Source organism: Petromyzon marinus, chromosome 31, assembly GCF_048934315.1.
Source record: "Petromyzon marinus isolate PM22_M1 ecotype Great Lakes invasive population chromosome 31, UKy_Petmar_22M1.pri1.0, whole genome shotgun sequence".
In the NCBI taxonomy this organism is placed as follows: Eukaryota; Metazoa; Chordata; class Hyperoartia; order Petromyzontiformes; family Petromyzontidae; genus Petromyzon; species Petromyzon marinus.
Genome location: NC_133697.1, coordinates 7801606 through 7821509, shown reverse-complemented (window position 1 = coordinate 7821509; position 19904 = coordinate 7801606). Strand labels below are relative to the sequence as shown.

The 19904-nt window shown below is 44.6% G+C and overlaps 1 protein-coding gene across 40 annotated transcripts in view; it reads left to right on the top strand.

Moving 5' to 3' along the window:
- Window positions 1-19904, top strand: part of LOC116947744 (neurexin-1-like) — a 401559-nt gene that overhangs the window by 124246 nt on the left and 257409 nt on the right. For all 40 annotated transcript variants that reach the window (XM_032963829.2, XM_076070792.1, XM_032963826.2 and 37 more), the window contains 2 exons: window positions 1446-1829; window positions 16808-17011. In XM_032963829.2, the coding sequence (XP_032819720.1) occupies window positions 1446-1829; window positions 16808-17011 (588 nt within the window). The remainder of the gene's footprint in view (window positions 1-1445; window positions 1830-16807; window positions 17012-19904) is intronic.

Genomic DNA, 19904 nt, shown 5'->3' with positions numbered 1-19904 from the left:
ACCCATTCTTGTACATTTTGATTTCGTTTACATTTTGTGGGTGTACAAGTGCATGTAAAGTCCTTTTGTTGGATGTGGGCCTCACCAAATCATGAGGGCCTCACCACATCATGAGGGCCTCGACACATCATGTAGACTTGCAGGGGTTATTTGACGTCACCATGTTGGTCAGTGGGGGTTAGTGAAGGGAGCGGGGGGCAAGGAAGTGGAGCACAACAATAATTTTTGCTGCCCTGCCCAATGCTTCCCACCACAGTGCCCAGCAGCAGCAGCTGTCTATATCAAACTGCATGCGCCTGCTGGCCACCCATCCAAGCGCCATCCAGAGTTAACCCTGGCTAGCTTTCGAGATCGGTTGCGTTGACCTTGAGATCGGTTGCATTGACCCCCTGGGGATAGTGAACTACTTATATTTTGAAACAGCCTGGATCTTTCGCACTTTTAAACTGAGCTGATTGAAAGCATTTTTCATTTGTTAAAAACATAAATAAACATGACATTGTGGTAGAATCCCCAATATCAGATGCTGGCTTGGTGTCTCATGATGTCAGTGGCGAGTTATATCTGAACCGACCCTGTGGGCCTCCCATTCTTTCACCAACCCGTACTGACCAGCATGGTGAAGTATGATCAATCACCCCCCCCCCCACGACCGACATGTTCCACTGAGGCCTAAATCCAATAGTGGATTGACAAAGCACTGTCGATTACTTATTAGATACATCTCAAGTCAGCTTGGGCAGGACACGTTGCTGAAAGAGACGATGGTCGATGGTCAATAATAAGAATCATGGCAGAGGCCAAGGAATAGGAACGCATCCAAGAGGACATCCACCACTGACGGATTGCAGTGATGGCATCAGTCCGTGTGCAGGCGCTGGATTGTATTGTAACATGATTTTGAGAGGTGGCAGCAGCTTTAGGGGAGGGGGAGCCTTCATCCAGCAGTGGATTGGCCTTGGCTGTGAATGAAGGCGAAATCCCATAGCTGTATGAATCCACATGGTGTTGCAGTGATTGTATTATTTCTAGCATAGCTATTCTTAAGTAAGCACCGTTGTTCATAATCGAGTTTTGTTGTTGTTTGGGTTGGATCGCGCAAATATAAATGTGTCAATGAACCCACCTGATGAGGCTGGTTGTCATCACCGGCGAAACATCGTGCTGGAATTGTAAATGTTGTGGGTTTACTCTCCAACACACCGGTGTGCTGAACAAGTAATTAATTTTCATGTTTTGTTTACGTGACAAACCTCACTAATTGGCCGTCGGGTGGTGGCGGGTTTAACGGCAACATTTATATTCACGCGATGTAACCCCAAAATAAAAATCTCTATTATGGATAATATTGGTCGTGAAAGCCTTCGTGTTAAGCGCCATTGTGTTGTCTACTGCTGCTGCCTTTGTTGCTGCTTCTGCCGCCACTACTGCCGCCGCCGCTTTAGGCAGCATCTCCGTGAACAGCCAGCGCAGTCCGTTCACCGCCGGCGGAGACAACGAGATCCTCGACCTGGACAGCGAGGTGTTCTTGGGCGGGCTTCCCGAAGACAAGGCGGACCTCCTCCTCCCGACCGAGCTGTGGTCGGCGCTGCTCAACATCGGCTACGTCGGGTGCGTGCGCGACCTATTCATCGACGGGCAGAGCAAGGACGTCCGCCAGCTTGCCGAGCAGCAGAACGCCGCCGGCGTCAAGCCCTTCTGCGCCAAGGACTCGCCGAAGCAGTGCAGCTCCAACCCGTGCCGGAACCACGGCGTGTGCCGCGAGGGCTGGAACCGCTACGTCTGCGACTGCACGGCCACCGGCTACACGGGGCGCTCTTGCGAGAGAGGTGGGCGACCGCCACGGCAGCGGCAATCTCGGCTTGACGAGCCGTCGGCGTCGGGGGGGAAAGCGGCTCTGCCGGCAGAGTGAGAGGCTAGCTTTGGCCGGCGCGGGTTTTTTTTTTCTCTTTTTTACAGCTGGATAATCCGTTGCAAGCTGGAAGCTTTGATAACCGGCCGCCCATTTTTTGCGGCGTGACAACCTTGCAGTTGCTACCGCTGCTGCTGCTGTAGCCGCTGTTGTCGACGCTGCCATATCGAAAGCTCAAAAGGGGAAACGACTTACACATGCAAACATCATTAATGGCTTATTTGCTATTTTAATTAACAGCAAAAAAATATGCATAGCTAATTTAAAACGCTCTATTTTATGTTATTTAAAATGTGTCGTGTTCCCCAAGGAGGTGCGGTTAAAATGCAGAAATCTCCTCTGTGCTGAACTCGTGTATTTAAATTGCTTAACATTTCAGAGAAAAGCACATTTTAGAAACTTTGTTTTTAATTGTCAAGAGTTTCAGTAAATACACTATCACAACAATGGCAGTAATCCCAATTGCCAACAAAAAATGGAATTCCATCTTTACAGGAAAAATATATTATAAGTATTAAGAAATGTTGACACGTAATTATTGATAAGCAGTATTTGCTGCAATTGCTTTTCACATGGCTATTTAAAAACTTCAATTAGTTCTTAATGAGATAAATTGGAATAATCGGCCCCATCTTCATTGTGTTCACTATGAGGGTGTTAATTAAAAATGAACTATTTCAACCTTATATAGGTTTTATAGTCTTCAGCAGCAACATCATCATCATTGTCATGAATCATGGTCAATCTCCTGATGAATGAAGAACTCTCCACAATGTTGCCATCCCTCATGGTCCTTAAATACCATAATCCATTTCACTTATGCACATGAACTGTTCGCATCACTTCATCGAGGGAGCGGACGACAACCTTATTATTGCATCTCATTTTATATTTATAAAGCACCTTAACTCAAGGCGCTTAACGCATTTTATAAAAGCAGTAACACAAAAAGTATTGCGTTATTTAGATGGCAGGGGCGTTCAAGGGCCGAGGAATGAGTGACCATAACAGAGGGCACCTAAGGGGGTCACGACAGGGTAGGGGAGGGACTGGAAGGAGTGGAGGGGTGCTTGACTTTACAAAAATAATCCGAGAAGCTTGGCACCGCACAAAGCTGCTGGGAGCATCAGTGACGCTGGCCTACAAACCTCCCTAAGTCAGTCCTGACAACATTGCCGGACAACTACTGAGCGTTTGTTACAATGCTAATGGAGAGTCTCCTGCTCCAAAGGCTAAAGCCTACACTTGAGGATATATTGTCCTCAATAAACAAGCTGATTTCAGAACTGGCCAAAATTGCTTTGAACAGGTGCTTGCTTTAACAAGTCACATTGAGGGTGGCTTCGAATGTCAGCTCAAAACAGCAATGGCTTTCATCGATCTCTCCTCAGAATCTGATACTGTATGGTGGAAGGGTCTCCTGTTGAATCTTGCAACAACTGTGCCTTGCCGCCCGACAGTCAGACTCATCATAAAATGCTGATGGTTCACCGTCCACCTTTGTGAAACTACCAGAAGCCCACGAAGATTGAACAATGGATTCCCGCAGGGTTCTGTTCTTGCCCTGTTGTTCCATCTCTACACCGTTGACATTCTAAACAAAAACTAAACAATTTTTTTTTATTTTACCAAGTAAGGCCTACTGAGCTATATAACTCTTGTTCCCACGAAGTGGCTTATCACGTGGAAACTTATAGCAGCCAAATTTTTCTAAATGTGGAGAAAAAACTAGAGGACGTGGAGAAAAATCCACGCGACCATGACAGGGAGAACATGTAAACTAAATATATACAGGTGTCTGGGTCGGGATCCAACTCACGACCTCCTGTATACCAGGCGAGGTAGTAAACATCTCGCCACCGTGGCACCCTAGCGACATCCTCCTGCAAGTTCACATGCAGGAGTATGAATTTTCTAGAATTGGAACTTTAAGCCAAATGCCACCAAGAGTGACGTCTTCATCTTCCACGTGAACAATAGCCAAGCCGCACAAAACATTAAATGTCGACTTCTGTGGTACACCGCCTACAAACAACCACCACCCCCGGTACGTAGGGGTTACCCTCGAGCAGACGCTCACCTACCGCCACCACGTCGAACAAGCCAAGAGGAGAACAAAAAAAAACACGAGTGAAGAGCCTTCAGACAACTTGTGGGAACATGGGGAAGCGACGCCCGCACTTTCAAGATATCGATGCACTGCTGCGCTCCAGTGGGGAATGGCAGCGCTCGCACAAACCTTGTTGATACCGATATCAATGGGACACTTCGTATCAGCCACAGAAGTGGCCTGAAGGCCACTTCTGTGGCTCTCTGTGCTGGTGAACATGGCCCTAACCTACATGTGATTCCGCGATGACCCAGGGGTACCACAAGTTTATGGACGTCGTTCTACTGCTCCAACAAAGACCTAAAAAAAAAACATGCTCTAAGCTGAAATCCAGGAAAACTTTCTGGGTGCGCGCCTCCACTCTAGCAGCTGAAAATTAAAGACATCGGCACTGGCTGAATTGTGGGCAGCTAAAAACGTGGCAAACAAAAAACCTCATTGAGGATCCAATTGCGGAAAAACCGGGGTTTCCTTTTCCACCACGACCATGGACCTTGCTTAACCGCGCTCGAATGTAACATGGGAGATGCCGCACACCTTCCTATAAATAGAAGATCAAAGAATTGCCGAGCTGCGACTGTGGTGAAGTCCAAACGATCAAACACATCGCTAACGAATGTACCATACGTGCAATATCCTGGCAGTGTCGCTGCAATCCATGCAGCATCTACTGTCTCCTTGGATTGATCGAAAAAAGCTAGAATCAGAATCAGAAAGGGTTTTATTCGCCATGAAAGTTCGCAAAGACAAGGAATTTACTTTGGCAGGAAGGTGCATACATTCAACATATAGGAATCTTAAAGCTTAAATAAGTGGTATACAACTTATTTGGTTCTTTCGGTAAAGTCACGTAGAATGAGAATCAAATAATAAATTGATAAAATAAAATGAGAATATTATTGTGTTATTTTATTTTATCAATTTATTATTTTATTCTCATTCTACGTGACTTTACCGGAAGAACCAAAGAAGATGAATCCTTGCAGTCACGAAAGCTTTAAATCGAAAGTGGTATACAAGTCTAACTATACTAAAGGTACAAAGTCTAACTAACACTGAGGGGCTAAAGTATGTAAAATTTTGAATAAATATTGAATATAAAGTAGCTATAAGATACAATCTAAAAATACAAAAAAATACAAATAGGGTAACAGTGTAAATATGGCAAGGTGTCATTTTGTAGATAAAATGTTAAAGTCAGTGTAAGCCCTTGGCCTTGTTGAAGAGGCCAGCAGTGGATGGGAAGAAACTGTTTTTGTGGCGTGAGGTTTTGGTCCTGATGGACCGCAGCCTTCTGCCGGAGGGGAGTAGCTGGAACAGAGAGTGTCCAGGGTGGGAGGAATCGGCCACAATCTTCCTCGCTCGCCTCATGGTCCTCGAGGTGTGCAGGTCCTCGAGGGTTGGTAGATTGCAGGCAATCACCTTCTCAGCAGTGTGGATGATACGCTGCAGTCTGCTCTTGTCCTTGGCAGTGGCAGCAGCGTACCAGACGGTTATGGAGGAGGTGATGATGGATGCAATGATTGCTGTATAGAAGTGCACCACCATTGTCTTTGGCAGGTTGAATTTCTTCAGCTGCCATAGGAAGTACATCCTCTGTTGAGCTCTCTTGGTGAGGGAGCTGCTGTTCAGTTCCCACTTGAGGTCCCGGGAGAGAATAGTGCCCAGGAAGCAGAAGGACTCCACAGTTTTGACTGGGGAGTCGCACAGGGTGATGGGGGTGAGTGGGGCTGTATTCTTCCTGAAGTCCACAACCATCTCAACTGTCTTTAGAGCATTTAGCTCTAAGTTGTTCTGGCTACACCAGGTCACAAGGTTGTCAGCTTCCCACCTATAGTCAGACTCATCCCCACCAGAGATCAGCCCAATGAGGGTGGTGTCGTCCGCAAACTTCAAGAGTTTGACGGACAGATGATTGGAGGTGCAGGTGTTGGTGTACAGGGAGAAGAGCAGTGGGGAAAGGACGCAGCCCTGAGGAGTTCCGGTGCTGATGGACCTGGAGTCAAAGACTTGTGTTCCCAGCTTAACGCACTGCTTCCTGTCAGACAGGAAGTCTGTGATCCACCTGCAAGTGGAGTCGGGCGCGTTCAGCTTGAAGAGCGTGTCCTGAAGCAGGGCAGGGATGATGGTGTTGAAGGCGCAGAGCTGAAGTCCACAAACAGGATCCTGACGTAGGATGCTGGGGAGTCCAGATGCTGTAGGGTGAAGTGGAGGGCCATGTTAACTGCGTCGTCCACAGACCTGTTGGCTCTGTAGGCAAACTGAAGGGGGTCCAGGAGAGGGTCTGTGACGGCTTTGAGGTGTGCCAGGACCAGGCGCTCAAAAGACTTCATTACCACAGAGGTAAGGGCGACTGGTCTATAATCATTTAGTCCTGTTGGCCTTAGCTTTTTGGGCACAGGGATGATGGTGGAGGACTTTGGACAGGCTGGCACATGGCATGTCTCCAGGGAGGTGTTAAAGATGTTGGTGAACACCGGAGACAGCTGGTCAGCGCAGTGCCTGAGGGTGGCTGGAGAGACAGAGTCCGGCCCAGCTGCTTTGCGTGGGTTCTGCCTCTTGAAAAGTCTATTAACTTCTCCCTCCTGAAAGGAGAGAGTCGTCTCTGTAGTAGGGGTGGGGGATGGGGCCTCTTGGGTGGAAAGGGGTAGTTCAGGACAGTCCAATTGTCTTTCAAATCTGCAGTAGAACTCGTTCAGGTCGTTGGCCAGGCAGGAGTCGTTAGTGGTGTGGGGGGCTCTGGGTTTGTAGTTGGTGATCTGCCTGAGCCCTCTCTAGACAGAAGCAGAGTCGTTAGCAGAGAACTAGTGTTTTAGTCTCTCTGAGTACAGTCGTTTAGCCTCTCTCACTGCCTATCTAAACCTGTTCTTCGACTCCTTGAATCTGTCTCTATCCCCACTCCTAAACGCTTCCTCCTTCTCCAACCTCAACCTTCTGAGCTTTGCTGAGAACCAGGGCTTGTTGTTGTTGAAGTTCATCCTGGTACGTGTTGGAATACAGCAGTCCTCACAGAAGCTGATGTACGACGTCACAGCCTCTGTGAGTTCATCCAGACTATTGGTAGCAGTCGTGAACATATCCCAGTCAGTACAGTCCAAGCATGCCTGCAAATCCTCCACAGGCTCACTGGTCCACTGTTTAGATGTCCTCACAGCAGGTTTACAGAGCTTTAGTTCCTGCCTGTATGCAGGAATCAGGTGGACCATGGCATGGTCAGAGTATCCCAGTGCTGCTCGGGGGACGGCGTGGTAGGCTCTACTGACTGTAGTGTAGCAGTGATCCAGAGTATTCCCTTCTTTAGTAGGGCATTTAATGAATTGTATGTATTTGGGGAGTTCGTGGCTGAGATTACCTTTGTTAAAGTCGCCAAGTACGATAACCAACGAATCTGGATTTGCTCGCTCCACACTCAGAATCTGGTCGGCGAGCATGCGTTGGGCCTCTTTAACCTGAGGACCCGGCGGCAAGTAAACTCCGACAAAAATTAGCGACGTGAACTCGCGAGGCGAGTAGAAAGGTTTACAATGTTGCACTAATTCTGCCGCTGGAAGCAGAAAAGTGGGAAATAAATCCAAAAGAGTTGTTTCCCTGATGTTTAAAAGTTCGTCTCTTGTTAGGGAACTCCGAAAATCTTGGCAAAACACTGAATTAACAGACAAAACAAAACACAACAGGGCGCACCGACCGGCTGAGGCTACCATCATCGGTGCCATCTTCTCGCCAGCACGGGTATGCTGAACAGCAGCCCTCTCTCACCAGCACTGGTGTGATGAACAGTAGGCCCCTCTCACCAGTACAGGTGTGCTGAAAAGCAGGCCCCTCTCACAAACACGTTTGTGCTGAAAAGCAGGCCACTCTCACCAGCACGGGTGTGCTGAACAGTAGGCCCCTCTCACCAGCACGGGTGTGCTGAACAGCAGGCCTCTCTCACCAGCACAGGTGATCAAGCAAAACAAGTCAAAACCGGACAAAACAGGGCGCACCAACCTGCCGAGGCTGCCATCATCGGCGCCACACATGCATTTGTTTCAAAACTGTTGCTTTCCCTCCTGCAATACAAATGCGGCGATCATCTTCTCAGTAATATTCTGCTTCTATATAAGGCAGCATAAGTTATACAAAACTGTTTTGATATTTTTTATATTCTTCCAGCTTTCTCGGCCTGCATCCGTTAATTTTTGGTTCCTTCTATACAGATTGGATTTATAAAGTGTCTAAATACAATTGAATATTTATAAAACGTGTAAATACAACCAAATGCTAATATTTACAGACCAGTCCATATACTTACTGTTCCTTGCAAAAGAGTACAGAACAGTCCATATTTATTTCGTAGATGTGCAGTCACACGCTAAGGTTAACAAAAGGCCTTGAGCCTGCATTTGAACAAGAGCCATAGAGTCAATAGCGCGGATGGCTGAGGGAAGGGAATTCCAGACCACGAGAGCAAATTGCTACAGTGAGTAGAGTTAAACAGCTTACATTTTTGGACCCATACTTGAAAAGATAAAACGTAGTGTTTTTTTTATGGAGGCACAGGCTTTTGTATACAATATTGCAATTACAGTGGTCAGCACGGTTCCTTCACATATCCGTCTCTGCACATGAGAAATGAAAGTATTTCTTGCACAACCCATCGGCCGCATGACGTTCTGGAAGTGCATCATATCAGCATAATTTATTCCATCCAAGAAAACTCTGAACACGGTTTCACCACACAGTGCCTCCTCAGGAGAGAGTCAGGCTTGCTTGAATCATTGCTGGCCTGAAATATGTGCAGTTCACCAGCTTTTGGCCAACCTTTTCTTTATGCGAACTAACACAAAAAAAACAACCTGTATTATGGATGATATTGGTCGCGAAAGCCTCCGTGTTAAACTGACTACCTTCTTTGCTACTCTTCTCTGCTGGAAGAGGTGGGAGTACCCATAACTCAACCTCAACGCACGTCACCTGCCAATTGACGAAGTGTGGCGTCCACATTACACTGCTGGATGGACAGAGGTTGGGGAAAGGGGGGGGGGGCATTTAAGAAACTTGCCCCACTGATTCAACTGCCGCATCGGGAGATCGAATGTATGTAGGGCAACAAACTAAAGCAGTTCAAATGAAATTCGTTTTCAATTTAGAATTTATCCAACAAATCTCCGGATTGCAAGAACAGCGTGCAAACTGTGCTAAACACCACTGCAGCACATTCATGTAACACGCACGAAATAGAACGTCGACATTTTAGTAAACAGTTTCACACGTGTGCATATTTCTTCGTATTTTTGCTTAGCCATGGCTCACTTTCACTTTGAGCTCAGCTCACGATGCTTAGGGGAAAAAAAGACCTCCCCAAACATTTAACGTTTAGTCGGTGCATTCTATTGTCTTGTGAAATATACGGTGCCCATAAAATATCTATAAAGTACAGTATTTGTAGCCTGTATCATTAATTCAGGTGACACATCCACTGCCAGAATGTTTGCCCTCTTGCTATCAAATGGTAAATCGTAGTTATTTATAGCGTGGTGTTAGCACAGCCGGAAACCAAAAACGCCGATATCATCAGCTTAAAATAAAACAAGCTATTTAATTATTATTCTTACGGTCACATGCGATGTTGTGAAAACTAAATATTCAGACTTTGGAAAAAAAAAATAAACCATATCTGATAAACGTGTGGGGGCGGGCGAAAGTTATATTGACATTTTTTATTTCCATTATTCATATTTGTGCTGTGTCTGGCATTGATAGACCGCCATTGTTAATTGCTTCATGTCATGTGACCAGAAATACCACTGTTCCTTTGTGCTCTTTTATTCTTGACAAGGGCGCCTATCACCTCAATATGTCAGCCATTTGGAAATAATGGCACGCTGCGAGGCAGTGATTGACACTGGTGGCCACCGGTGGATAATCATTTTGTGCAGAGGGGGCCCACTTAAAACGTCCTGCACGGATGCAGCAATAAGAGATCACCATGGGGAATGGGATGCTGCGGTTGGCCTCAGTGCAGGTCGTGGCATGGCAGAGTAATTGATGTGACACGTGAAAGTGGTGGTGGGATGGGGGGGGGGGGTTGCTGGTTGGATGATGGGGGACAGTTATGCACGCCGTTTGGACCCGTGTTTACCTGTGCCGAGGCTCTGTGACCTGACCCCGGGAGAAGTGCTGCAATCTGGACCCTCACTCTTCACGGGCTGAAGTCTGACCTTAGCTTAAGACACTGACGGTTAAGAGGTCGGTGCCAGCTAGATGTGTGTGAGCACTAGCTGCAAATGCCTCTGCCCCCCCCCCTCGCCCCACACAATTTCGTTTGTTAAATGGACACGAAGCGTCGGAATCGAGTGGCGGAGTGTGGGAGGCGGTGGAGGCCCCCCCGTGGGCCGCTGGCGATGTGGCACACACAGTGCACCGCAGCAGGGCTCGCACTCTACGGCTTACACTGCATTTTGCTTTTGTTCCCTGTCACGTCCGCCAACTCTATATATATTTTGTTCACCATTATTACTAAGACGATAGACTCTTTGGCTTTTGAGCTTGCGCTTTCCAGGTCTCATCCTCTTACCGTGGGAAGACGCCCCCCCCACCCCCATTTTGTAGCAGAATTATTCATTGACAACTGCAAGTTAAATAAAAACATTTAAATAATCGAGAACATAATTTGCCGCCTGTTGTCAATTCAGTGCTGGATGAAGGCCACCTCCGTGCCCTGACTTTCATGGCAGTTGTGTGATCACATTTAACATGCTTGTGGTCAGCGCTCATTGGTGAAGGGCCAATTCAGAGACCACTTGTTACTGATCTAAGTTGTGGCAGGGAATGGAATTCGGGTCGCTGGGTTCGTAGTGCAGAGCGCCAATCGATTCACCACCACTCGTCAACATTTGTCAATGAAGGCAAGAGTTACATTATATATCGTCTGTGGAAATGGACAACTTTAACAACAAAAAAACAGTGTACTCTTCAAAAACAACATTCTACGTTAAAAAAAAAAGTACATTCATTGCATTCAAATGTGTATTTATTCTCGAATAACCCACTCTTGTGAAAACAAAACAGACAAAAAAATCTCAGTAAAAAGATTATAAATGGTTGTCATCAAGACATGATTGGAGTTTATTTTATGTTCCCAAGCACATTGTTATAGATGCATACAGTAACAATTTAAGGTATAATGGGCATGCATTTTTGTGATTAATTATAGCCTTCTATTCACCGCTGAAGGCGCTAACGCTCGGGGTTGCGAGCGTACAATTACTGTACAACCACAGTGCAGCTGGTCTCACAAGCACTATTCATTGCGTATAAAAGACATTTTGTACAAGCCGTGTTGTTCGCTATGATATTTTACATTTTCTTTTCAACTAAATATTTTACAAAGTGCTGCTCCTTGTAGAAGGGCCAAATGCCACGGACGGTTGTTCATGAAGATAAAATGTGAAAGGTGCTGCCGTGATTGAACAGTTAGCAAGCACACATTTAAATCAAACAGAGGTTTGACTTAAATTTCAAACAGAGGTTTGACTTAAATTTTAACTGCAAGGGATGGGCCAGTTTTTTTTATTCTCCCCCCCCCGCCCGCGGCCTCTGTCCACCAATAAAAGGGTGCACCACTACATTTAGTCGAACGGCAGGTCACGTGTGATAGGGTAAAAATATGGGTACTCTTACCTCTTCCAAGAGCTCTGGCCAGCATAGAAATGTATGCCAAATTATCTCTAGATGGGGCTCTCCAGAGCCATCTCGAGTAGAGGCCCCATATCTGCCAGCAGCAAGCAATTGCAAGGTTGCACAAAAGAAAAAAAAAACTAAGAAAAACACATTCCGCCCATTCTACATTATCATCGTGTCATTGAAATTCCACGTGCCTCTGTGGTTCTGCCGTTCTGAATCCTGTGCTTGGATTTTCGTGAAATAACAAATGTAGAAGACGAGGCCCTCTGCTGCCAAGCGACCTGCGTGAGGACGGTGTCCATGACGTGGGGATGTTACCCTGGCCCCGAGATGGAATTTTCACAGCCGAGTGCCCCCTGGAACTAAATTCAGCAACTTGGAAGTCCATAATTACGTGGTGCAATATGATTTGAAATATTTCATTCGGCGAAGCGGTGATATTTTTTTTTTATTCAAATGCAAACCAAACGCGAATTCGAAAATTAATTCATGGCTAATTTGCTACACTCTCTTAACTTCGCTTTGCATACCATTGTTGTGCATTAGCAAGCATGAAAATTTAACGACATCGTAAGGTAGGGGGTGGGGTTATTTTGCCAAGTGAAAGGTTGCAGTGCTTCATTCACGATCCTATTTGCTCGAACATCAACTGCGTTGCTTTATTCTGGTTGCGGCACTTCGAGCGTTACTGGATTCATGTTTCATGGTCAGCGCACACACATTTGCGCTCTCAGAGTCGACTGATATATCTCAAATGTAACTCCCAAAAAAATATTAACCTGTCATACTTAAACTTGACACCTAAAATCAAGTGATCATCGTGGACATACAGGTGGCTACATCGTGGGCAGCAGAGGGAATTTCAGCAAAATGAATTGTCGTACCTTCTTTCTATGCTCTCATGACTTTACTGCCTGCCATTGCCAACCCACACTGACCAGCATGGTGAAGTATGGTCAAATAACCTCCACGATCTGCACGGCATGAGGATGCCCTCATTCAGCAGTGGATTACCAAAGGGCTGCTTCATGCACACAGTGAATGTCAAACGGTGTCACATAATTGTTGTTTGCAGTAACATTATTAAAGAAATTTGTTGACCTCAGTGTATGCTTCACAGTGTATAAGTGTTGACAGTGACACTGATACGTCTAATATATGGATTGTCGTGAGGGAGTCACTGAGTGATGTAAATTCTAATGCTATTATAGAAGGAATAGAACGCTAAATGTGGTCCACATCTCTACATACAAACGTAGCCGTGTTTATGCCTCCAAAATTTAAATGCCAATTTTTTGTTGGATAATTTAGTATTTGAACGTAGCCCTACAAAGGTGTATAGCTGAAGGTTTTTGTGAATACAAAATGCGTGGGTGCTGTTTCTAAGAGTGTGATGCTAAAGTCAATAGAAAGCAGACGAAGCTGACTTACCATTGATATGACAGAATACAACTAGAGGTGTAGCCCTGACACTGCTCGCTTATGCCACTGCTGGTGGTGGATCTTTAGAGCGCTCTTCTTGAGGGTATTTCGCCTGCTCTTCCACCGTTGGCCAGAAACAGTACCAAACTATCACCAACATTGACTCGTTGAAGTGTTTCTATAAGAGACCTCTTGATCCACTATTCATGAGTTTATGATGAAGACATTGGTTTGTTGGATATAGAAATACATGAGTGTATACAAATCTGCACACTGCTCCTTTATGTATTAGGTGGGGACCAGTAAATTTTCTGATATTCTAAATAGCCATGGCTTCAGTGTCACTGGAAAATTCTTGTGGCTCAAAATCAACATGTAGCCTATTGAATGGTTCGCTGAACCTTCATTATTAAAGTCTGAAAAACATTTGAGTATTGTGAATTCCAGGAACTTTGTTTGAAATCATCTGTCTGTGTGGAGTAAACACCTCAAAGCCAAACTTTAGTTTTACAATTCGCTGACAACATATTTTGTGTTCCGCGGTTGACTTTGTACTTAAAAATCCACGGAACTAAATATGCTTGATAAGTGCCCAAACTGGAGTTTGTATTTTTGCTTATCCAGGACTTGAATTTTAAAATGTATTGTTTTATATTTGATTAATATAAACAACAGCTAATTGACGCTTAGGTGCTGGATGCATCTGAGCGAATGATGTATATTATTCGCTTAATTTGCCTAAAGTTTAGCTCTGATAATTAAAAATAACGGTTTGACTGTCTTGCAATGATCATTACTTTTATATGCAGAGAGTGTGGGAAAGTGCTGCCCTCGATTTGTGTGGACCAGAGGTCACTGAATGGAATTCAAAGGTAGCTCTGTAATATCTGCTTCCGTGAGCCGCTCTCCAACATGGAGGGTTGAGCTGCTCTGTGAGAGATCCAATGCTCGATACATCACTCCAATATTGAGATATTTTATTCGTGTAAATGTTTAGTAAATAATGTGTCTGATTCTTTCCCAACAACTGCTTCCGCTACTTGATTTTACGCTGTCCAGTTATCCCATCTGGTCCTGCATCATTGTATCGCAGAATCGTAATGGATGGGAACAGTTTGGGGAGTCCTTTAATCCAGCAGTCGAAAGATCGTGGCTGTAAAGATAATGATAACCATGCCATCTATTTTTTGCCATCCATTTGTCCATTCATTTTTTTTCGATACATGATGACAGTACCTTATCACGTAATTCCAGGTGTTGTCTTCCATGGTCCCCAGCATTGCCCTTTTGCCGCTGCTGATGCATGCGCGTGCTCGTGCGGCTGATGGAGCTTCTCGAATTTGACCGCCTCTGCCCCCCGCTTATCTCGCCGAGTAACAAGAGGCATCATGCCGTCGTCTGAATTTTGTTTCGTCAATGCGACGTCGGGTGACTTTGGACCTTTCCTCATCATTATCTCATGAATATCAGGGGGGTATATACTAAGGCCCAAGCAGTTTTTGCTCTCCTTTGCCTTGGCCGTTTTTTTTAAATCTATCAATGAGGTGGTTCTGACGCAGTCCTCGATCATCGTTAGTTTTTGCTGAAAGCAGCATTTTTTTGTTATCATACATGTAGCAAACGTGGTAGTTTCTCTGCAGCTTGGGTGCCTTTGTGATGGAATGAAGACATAATAAGCTGCATTGTCACCTTGCAGCCAAACCGCTGCAGGAGTGACCCCCATTATGACAGAGCCACCACCTGCGTCGAGGATTACACGATGAAGGAAGCCCTCAATTACCCGTGGCCATTTTTGGCTCGCTCGACTCTCCTGGCGATGCAACATAGACACAGTGCCTCATGCCGAACTATTTTTTTTTTGCGATGCACATTTAATAGCGCTACGTGCCACTGTAGTTTTGTAGAAAAAAAAAAACATTCTTCCAGAAGAAGAAGTCTTGCAATCTTCACGGGGATGCTGCCGTGGTGCAAACGGTTAGCACACGGGACATGCAATCCAGAGGTCACTGATTCGATTCGATTTCCCGGTGCAGCAGTTGCAACGGTGGGCACGTTTCTACAATGCCACCCTGTCCACCCGGCAGTAGAAATGGGTGTCGATTGGCAGGTCGCGGATGGTGGGGTTAAAGTGTGGGTACTCCCACCTCGTCCGAGACATCTGGCCTGCATGCTGGAGCAGACATAATATCCTCCAGTGGGAGCTCTGTAGAATTACCCCCCAACCACGCACTCCCCACGAGTGGAGACTCATCGACCAACAGTGGCATGAGCAAGCAAATTGCCAATTGCCGGGCTGTGCCTTCCCCCTTTTCGCCTTTTATTCTCGCCGTCAAGCGTTGTGCTCACGCTCACAGGTGGTCTCATCTCACTGCAGGGATTGAATTCTTTTGGCGATAGATGCTTTTTTTACTACTACTTTATTGCGTTCAGGTATGCGCGGGGGAATTTTTTGGTTTTTACGTCAAGTAAACGTATACATGTGCGGCTAATGACTGTGCACAAACAAACAAAAACACAAACAATTGCACCTTCGGGGTACGCGCATCGCCTCCCTATAAACGCCACGCATTTTAACGGGGGCGCAGCATCTGGGTGGCGCAGCATCTGGGTGCCGCATGCGTGCGGCTTGCCGTATCAATGCGATGCCAGTCTGTGTATTAGTTTTCAAAAACAAACACCATTGTCAGTTAATCACGCTCGAGATGCATGATTTATGCATAGATGTTGTGTAGAAAATTGCTTTCCTTTACCAGACGTGGGTCATTAACCTCAGTTTTAATGACGAATTAATGTGATTACTCCATTAGACAAAATGATGAAGCTTATGGTTCCACCCAAAGTGATTTAATGTCGTTTTAAGGTAAAAAAGCAAAAGGCTTTACTCGTGCATAAATCATGACATCTTAGAATTGATCGCATCTGATGTATGGTGTCTTCCTGCCACGTTTTAAAAAATAATATCAATTGACAACTTGGGAGCAATGACATGACCTTTTTTAACAGTACATTTTGCACGTGATATATTCGTAAGCTTGCACCTTTTTGACGGATTGGGTGCACAAAAATATACATTTGTCAGAAAGCCAAGGTTTATTTATGTATTTACGCCTATGTCATTAGGCTTTATCCACAATTGACCTTCAACAAAGGCATCGTCATTCATTTTGTGACAGTTCGGCTGATATGCTTTGTGGATGCAAAAGTAAATGATTTTAACAGCATTGATTCGCGTGACCCGTTTGACCCACACACATCTGCCGTGTTTCCACCGCGGTGCCACGTTCGGCATTTTGCGATGGCAGCCTCTGGGAGCTGCGACACTCCGAACGATATTCTACAAACAATTTGTGAAGGTGACATCGATGGCGGCGACGTGCCCGCTGATCGATTGACTTTTTAAGTGACCGCCTGCATTACTCTTTCATGCAGATGCATTGTCGGCGAGCCCTCACCGATTGGCTTGCCTTGGCAAAATTATACAAGCAGGTCCTGGGCCACACGCCGACTGCACGTTTGAAGGGTGGTGGTTCGCTATCAGCAACCTATCGCCATTCCAGCTTTCAGCTACCTTGCGCAACGCGATGAGGTGCAACGGGAGTGTTGCCTAACCCTTCCCCCCCCTCCCCCGACTATCCCCTCACCTCCACCCCCCCCCACCTCCGGCCTGTATCTCCTCCCCCGTCCGTTTGCGATTGCAGAGGCGTCGATCCTGAGCTACGACGGCTCCATGTTCATGAAGGTGGTGATGCCGGTGGTGATTCACACGGAGGCGGAGGACGTGACGCTGCGCTTCGTGTCGCAGCGCGCCTACGGCCTGCTGCTGGCCACGACGTCGCGCGACTCAGCGGACACGCTGAGGCTGGAGCTGGACAGCGCCCGCGTGAAGCTCACCATCAATCTAGGTATGGCGATCAAACCCTCGCTCATCGCCGTAATAAGCGCCCCGTCAACCGTCGTCGGCAGGGGCAGTCAACATCCGTGGAAGCACTAAATTTGTTTGAATGCGATGTTCGGTTCATTTTTCTGTAAAATGTAAATGCTGCGGGAGGAGACAAAAACATGTTTAGAATGATTGGCTAATTTACAACCTGGCGGTTTTGTTTTTTGCCGAAATGTAAAGAAAAAAATGTTGCTAAACGAATTCAGTGCATCCAATGATTTCCCCTCGGTCATTGGTTAAATCCCTCCCTCTGGATACATTTTGACATTCTCATTGTCACAACACGGTCTCCTATTTCTGTGCTTTGTTTTGTTTACACGAATGTATTTGTGATTCGTTCTTTTATTTATCTCTCTATCTGTGTACTGTCTTCAATCGGATACACACAAAAACCATTATATGGCATTTTGATAAATCGGTATTATGATTTGTGAGTTGATTCAAGCAGAAAAATAATGCATTTTCTTTTTGCATGGCATTTTCAAAATTACTCGCTTCGCTGCTTATGTGCAGATAATTTTCATTCCAGTGATGTGAGTGCTTTGCTTGTTCATGCATTCTATCACTCTCATCTTTTTTTTTCCCGATGAGTGCATTTCAATGCCAGAAAGGGGAAAAAAATAACGTGTAAAGTTTCACTTCGCTTTGGGAAAATGGCTTGTTAGTTTTGCTCATTAAATATTCCAAAACAACCTAGCAAATTACATATCGGTACTTCTGATTGAGTTGTCATCTTGAATTGAAAAGAATGTTGTTCACAATTTGCATGTGTCTTCCTTATTTACGTATGTATGATTTTTCCCCTGCCAGATATCTGCAAACTATTTTGGATTATTGATGCTTCACTTAAACGTTTCTCATCACCTTCATTTGAATATATATATACGTTTATTTATTTTATTTCATGCCACGGCTGACATTTTCAAATGTAATCACATCTCTGTGGCGTTATTCCTCTCCAGAATTGTGTCTGTTTCTTCGAACCATCAGTAACGTTTCATGCATCAACTCACACGAAAGTCCCCTCTCCCCATCCTTTTGCTTTCTGGTATATCCCTTCAAAGGCCAAAGCCTGCGACCCTGAGCAGACAGCCATGGAACAACAGACTAAACGGTGCTGGCAGATGAAACGCGTAGGGTGTAGCAGAAGAAGCTCTCTTCGCTGAGCACAACAATGTCCGTGGCTACCTGTGGATGGGACAACAGCAACTGTAGTGCTGTAGTGGATATAAAAAAAAAATCTCAATCTACGCATTGTTTTTCATTCATTCAAGAATAAATAATGAAAGTCGACTTGCTTATAACATTTTAATAATGCTTTGATTGAATGAGCATTACTGTTGCTAATGCAAGAGTAAATGCATGTATGATTTGTTTTCGTAATAGCTGTTTTTATGGTTCAATATTTACTTTTATTGCAACTTGGTGGTATCGTTAAGGTCGTAAATCAATTGTAAATTACAGAGGCAATATTTTCTGTAATAAACTTCAATTAATTTCGGCTAGCTTATGTTAAATAGTAATTTTTAATTGAGCTTAGGAATTGATAGGGTATTTTTTTGCACTGTAAGCAGTAGTTTTTTCTTTGCTTCGCATGTTTGCATTTGTTATAGAAATTTAATATACATTTAGCACTAGTTATAGAATGCAAGAGTCATAAAAAAAATTGTATTAGAGAATGTAGAATGTAATTGTAATGTACTTAGTGAAAAAAACTATAAGTTTTTATTTATTTAATAAGTTGATACTTTATATGTGTTGCAGACTAGTGACTTCACTCACTCCAACCGTGTAAGAAGAGACGTCTTTCAGTGAAATACGATGAAATAATAATGTGATGCGAATGCTAATCTAACGGGTTTGACTTGCAAAATGTATAGCTAGGGTCAGTTAGCACTCACTGCCTGCCACCCGTTGCTCCATGACTGTTTGCACCGCCTTTTCTGTTGTGGTTGACGACACATGTCAAAGCAGGCCGCGTGATAACCTAACCTGGGTCAGATTTATGTCACTCTTAGAGGAGGCACTAAGTCATAGAATAATAATAATCACAATATATTTAGGTGGACCAATGTAAAAAAGAAATGACTTACACTTCTGCTTATCGTGGAATGCGTTAACGCTTCAAGAAAGGGGCAACGTACTTGAGTCGATATTTTTTGCAATATCTGAAACCACATAGGTATTTATACTGTGTGCATTACCTATGAACACACATAAAGTATATAAAAGAAGAGGTACGGTAGTTATTAGTACGACGGCAACGTTGGAGGGATGAATTAGCAATCACGAATAAACACAATGTGCCTATTTAGCAATTTACCGTAGGAAGCAAATAATCAGAGAGGCAAATGAATGGGTAAAAAAAATTCGCTATTTAAATTTGGCTGTAAATATTAAACGCCCGAGAGATGCTTTCATTATTTACCAAATATAATTGCACTTATTAAACAGCTTTAATGCTTATATGCCCCCCCCCCCCCGCCGGAAGAAAAAAACATCAGCTTTTATCACAATATGACAGACTACATTGTGCTTTATAGTCATGCTAGCATTATGCCAGGGTATGAGTGACATACCTAAGTTAATTTGATTACAGCTAATCCAGTCATATGTAAAGGGTGCCCAGGTTAAGCTATTACGCGGCGTATGTTTGTAAGTGGCCATTTTTAACCCAGCTTAAAATTAATGTCTATTTCTCAGAGTTAACAATAAATGATATAAACAATAACAACAAAAATAAGCTGACTTTTGTATTCATGCTTAAAATATGTTTTTTTATATAACAGTTGCACTTATAATAATTAAACTTTAATTGTGTGCTGTACAACTCCTGGTTGAGTAATTGTTTGCTC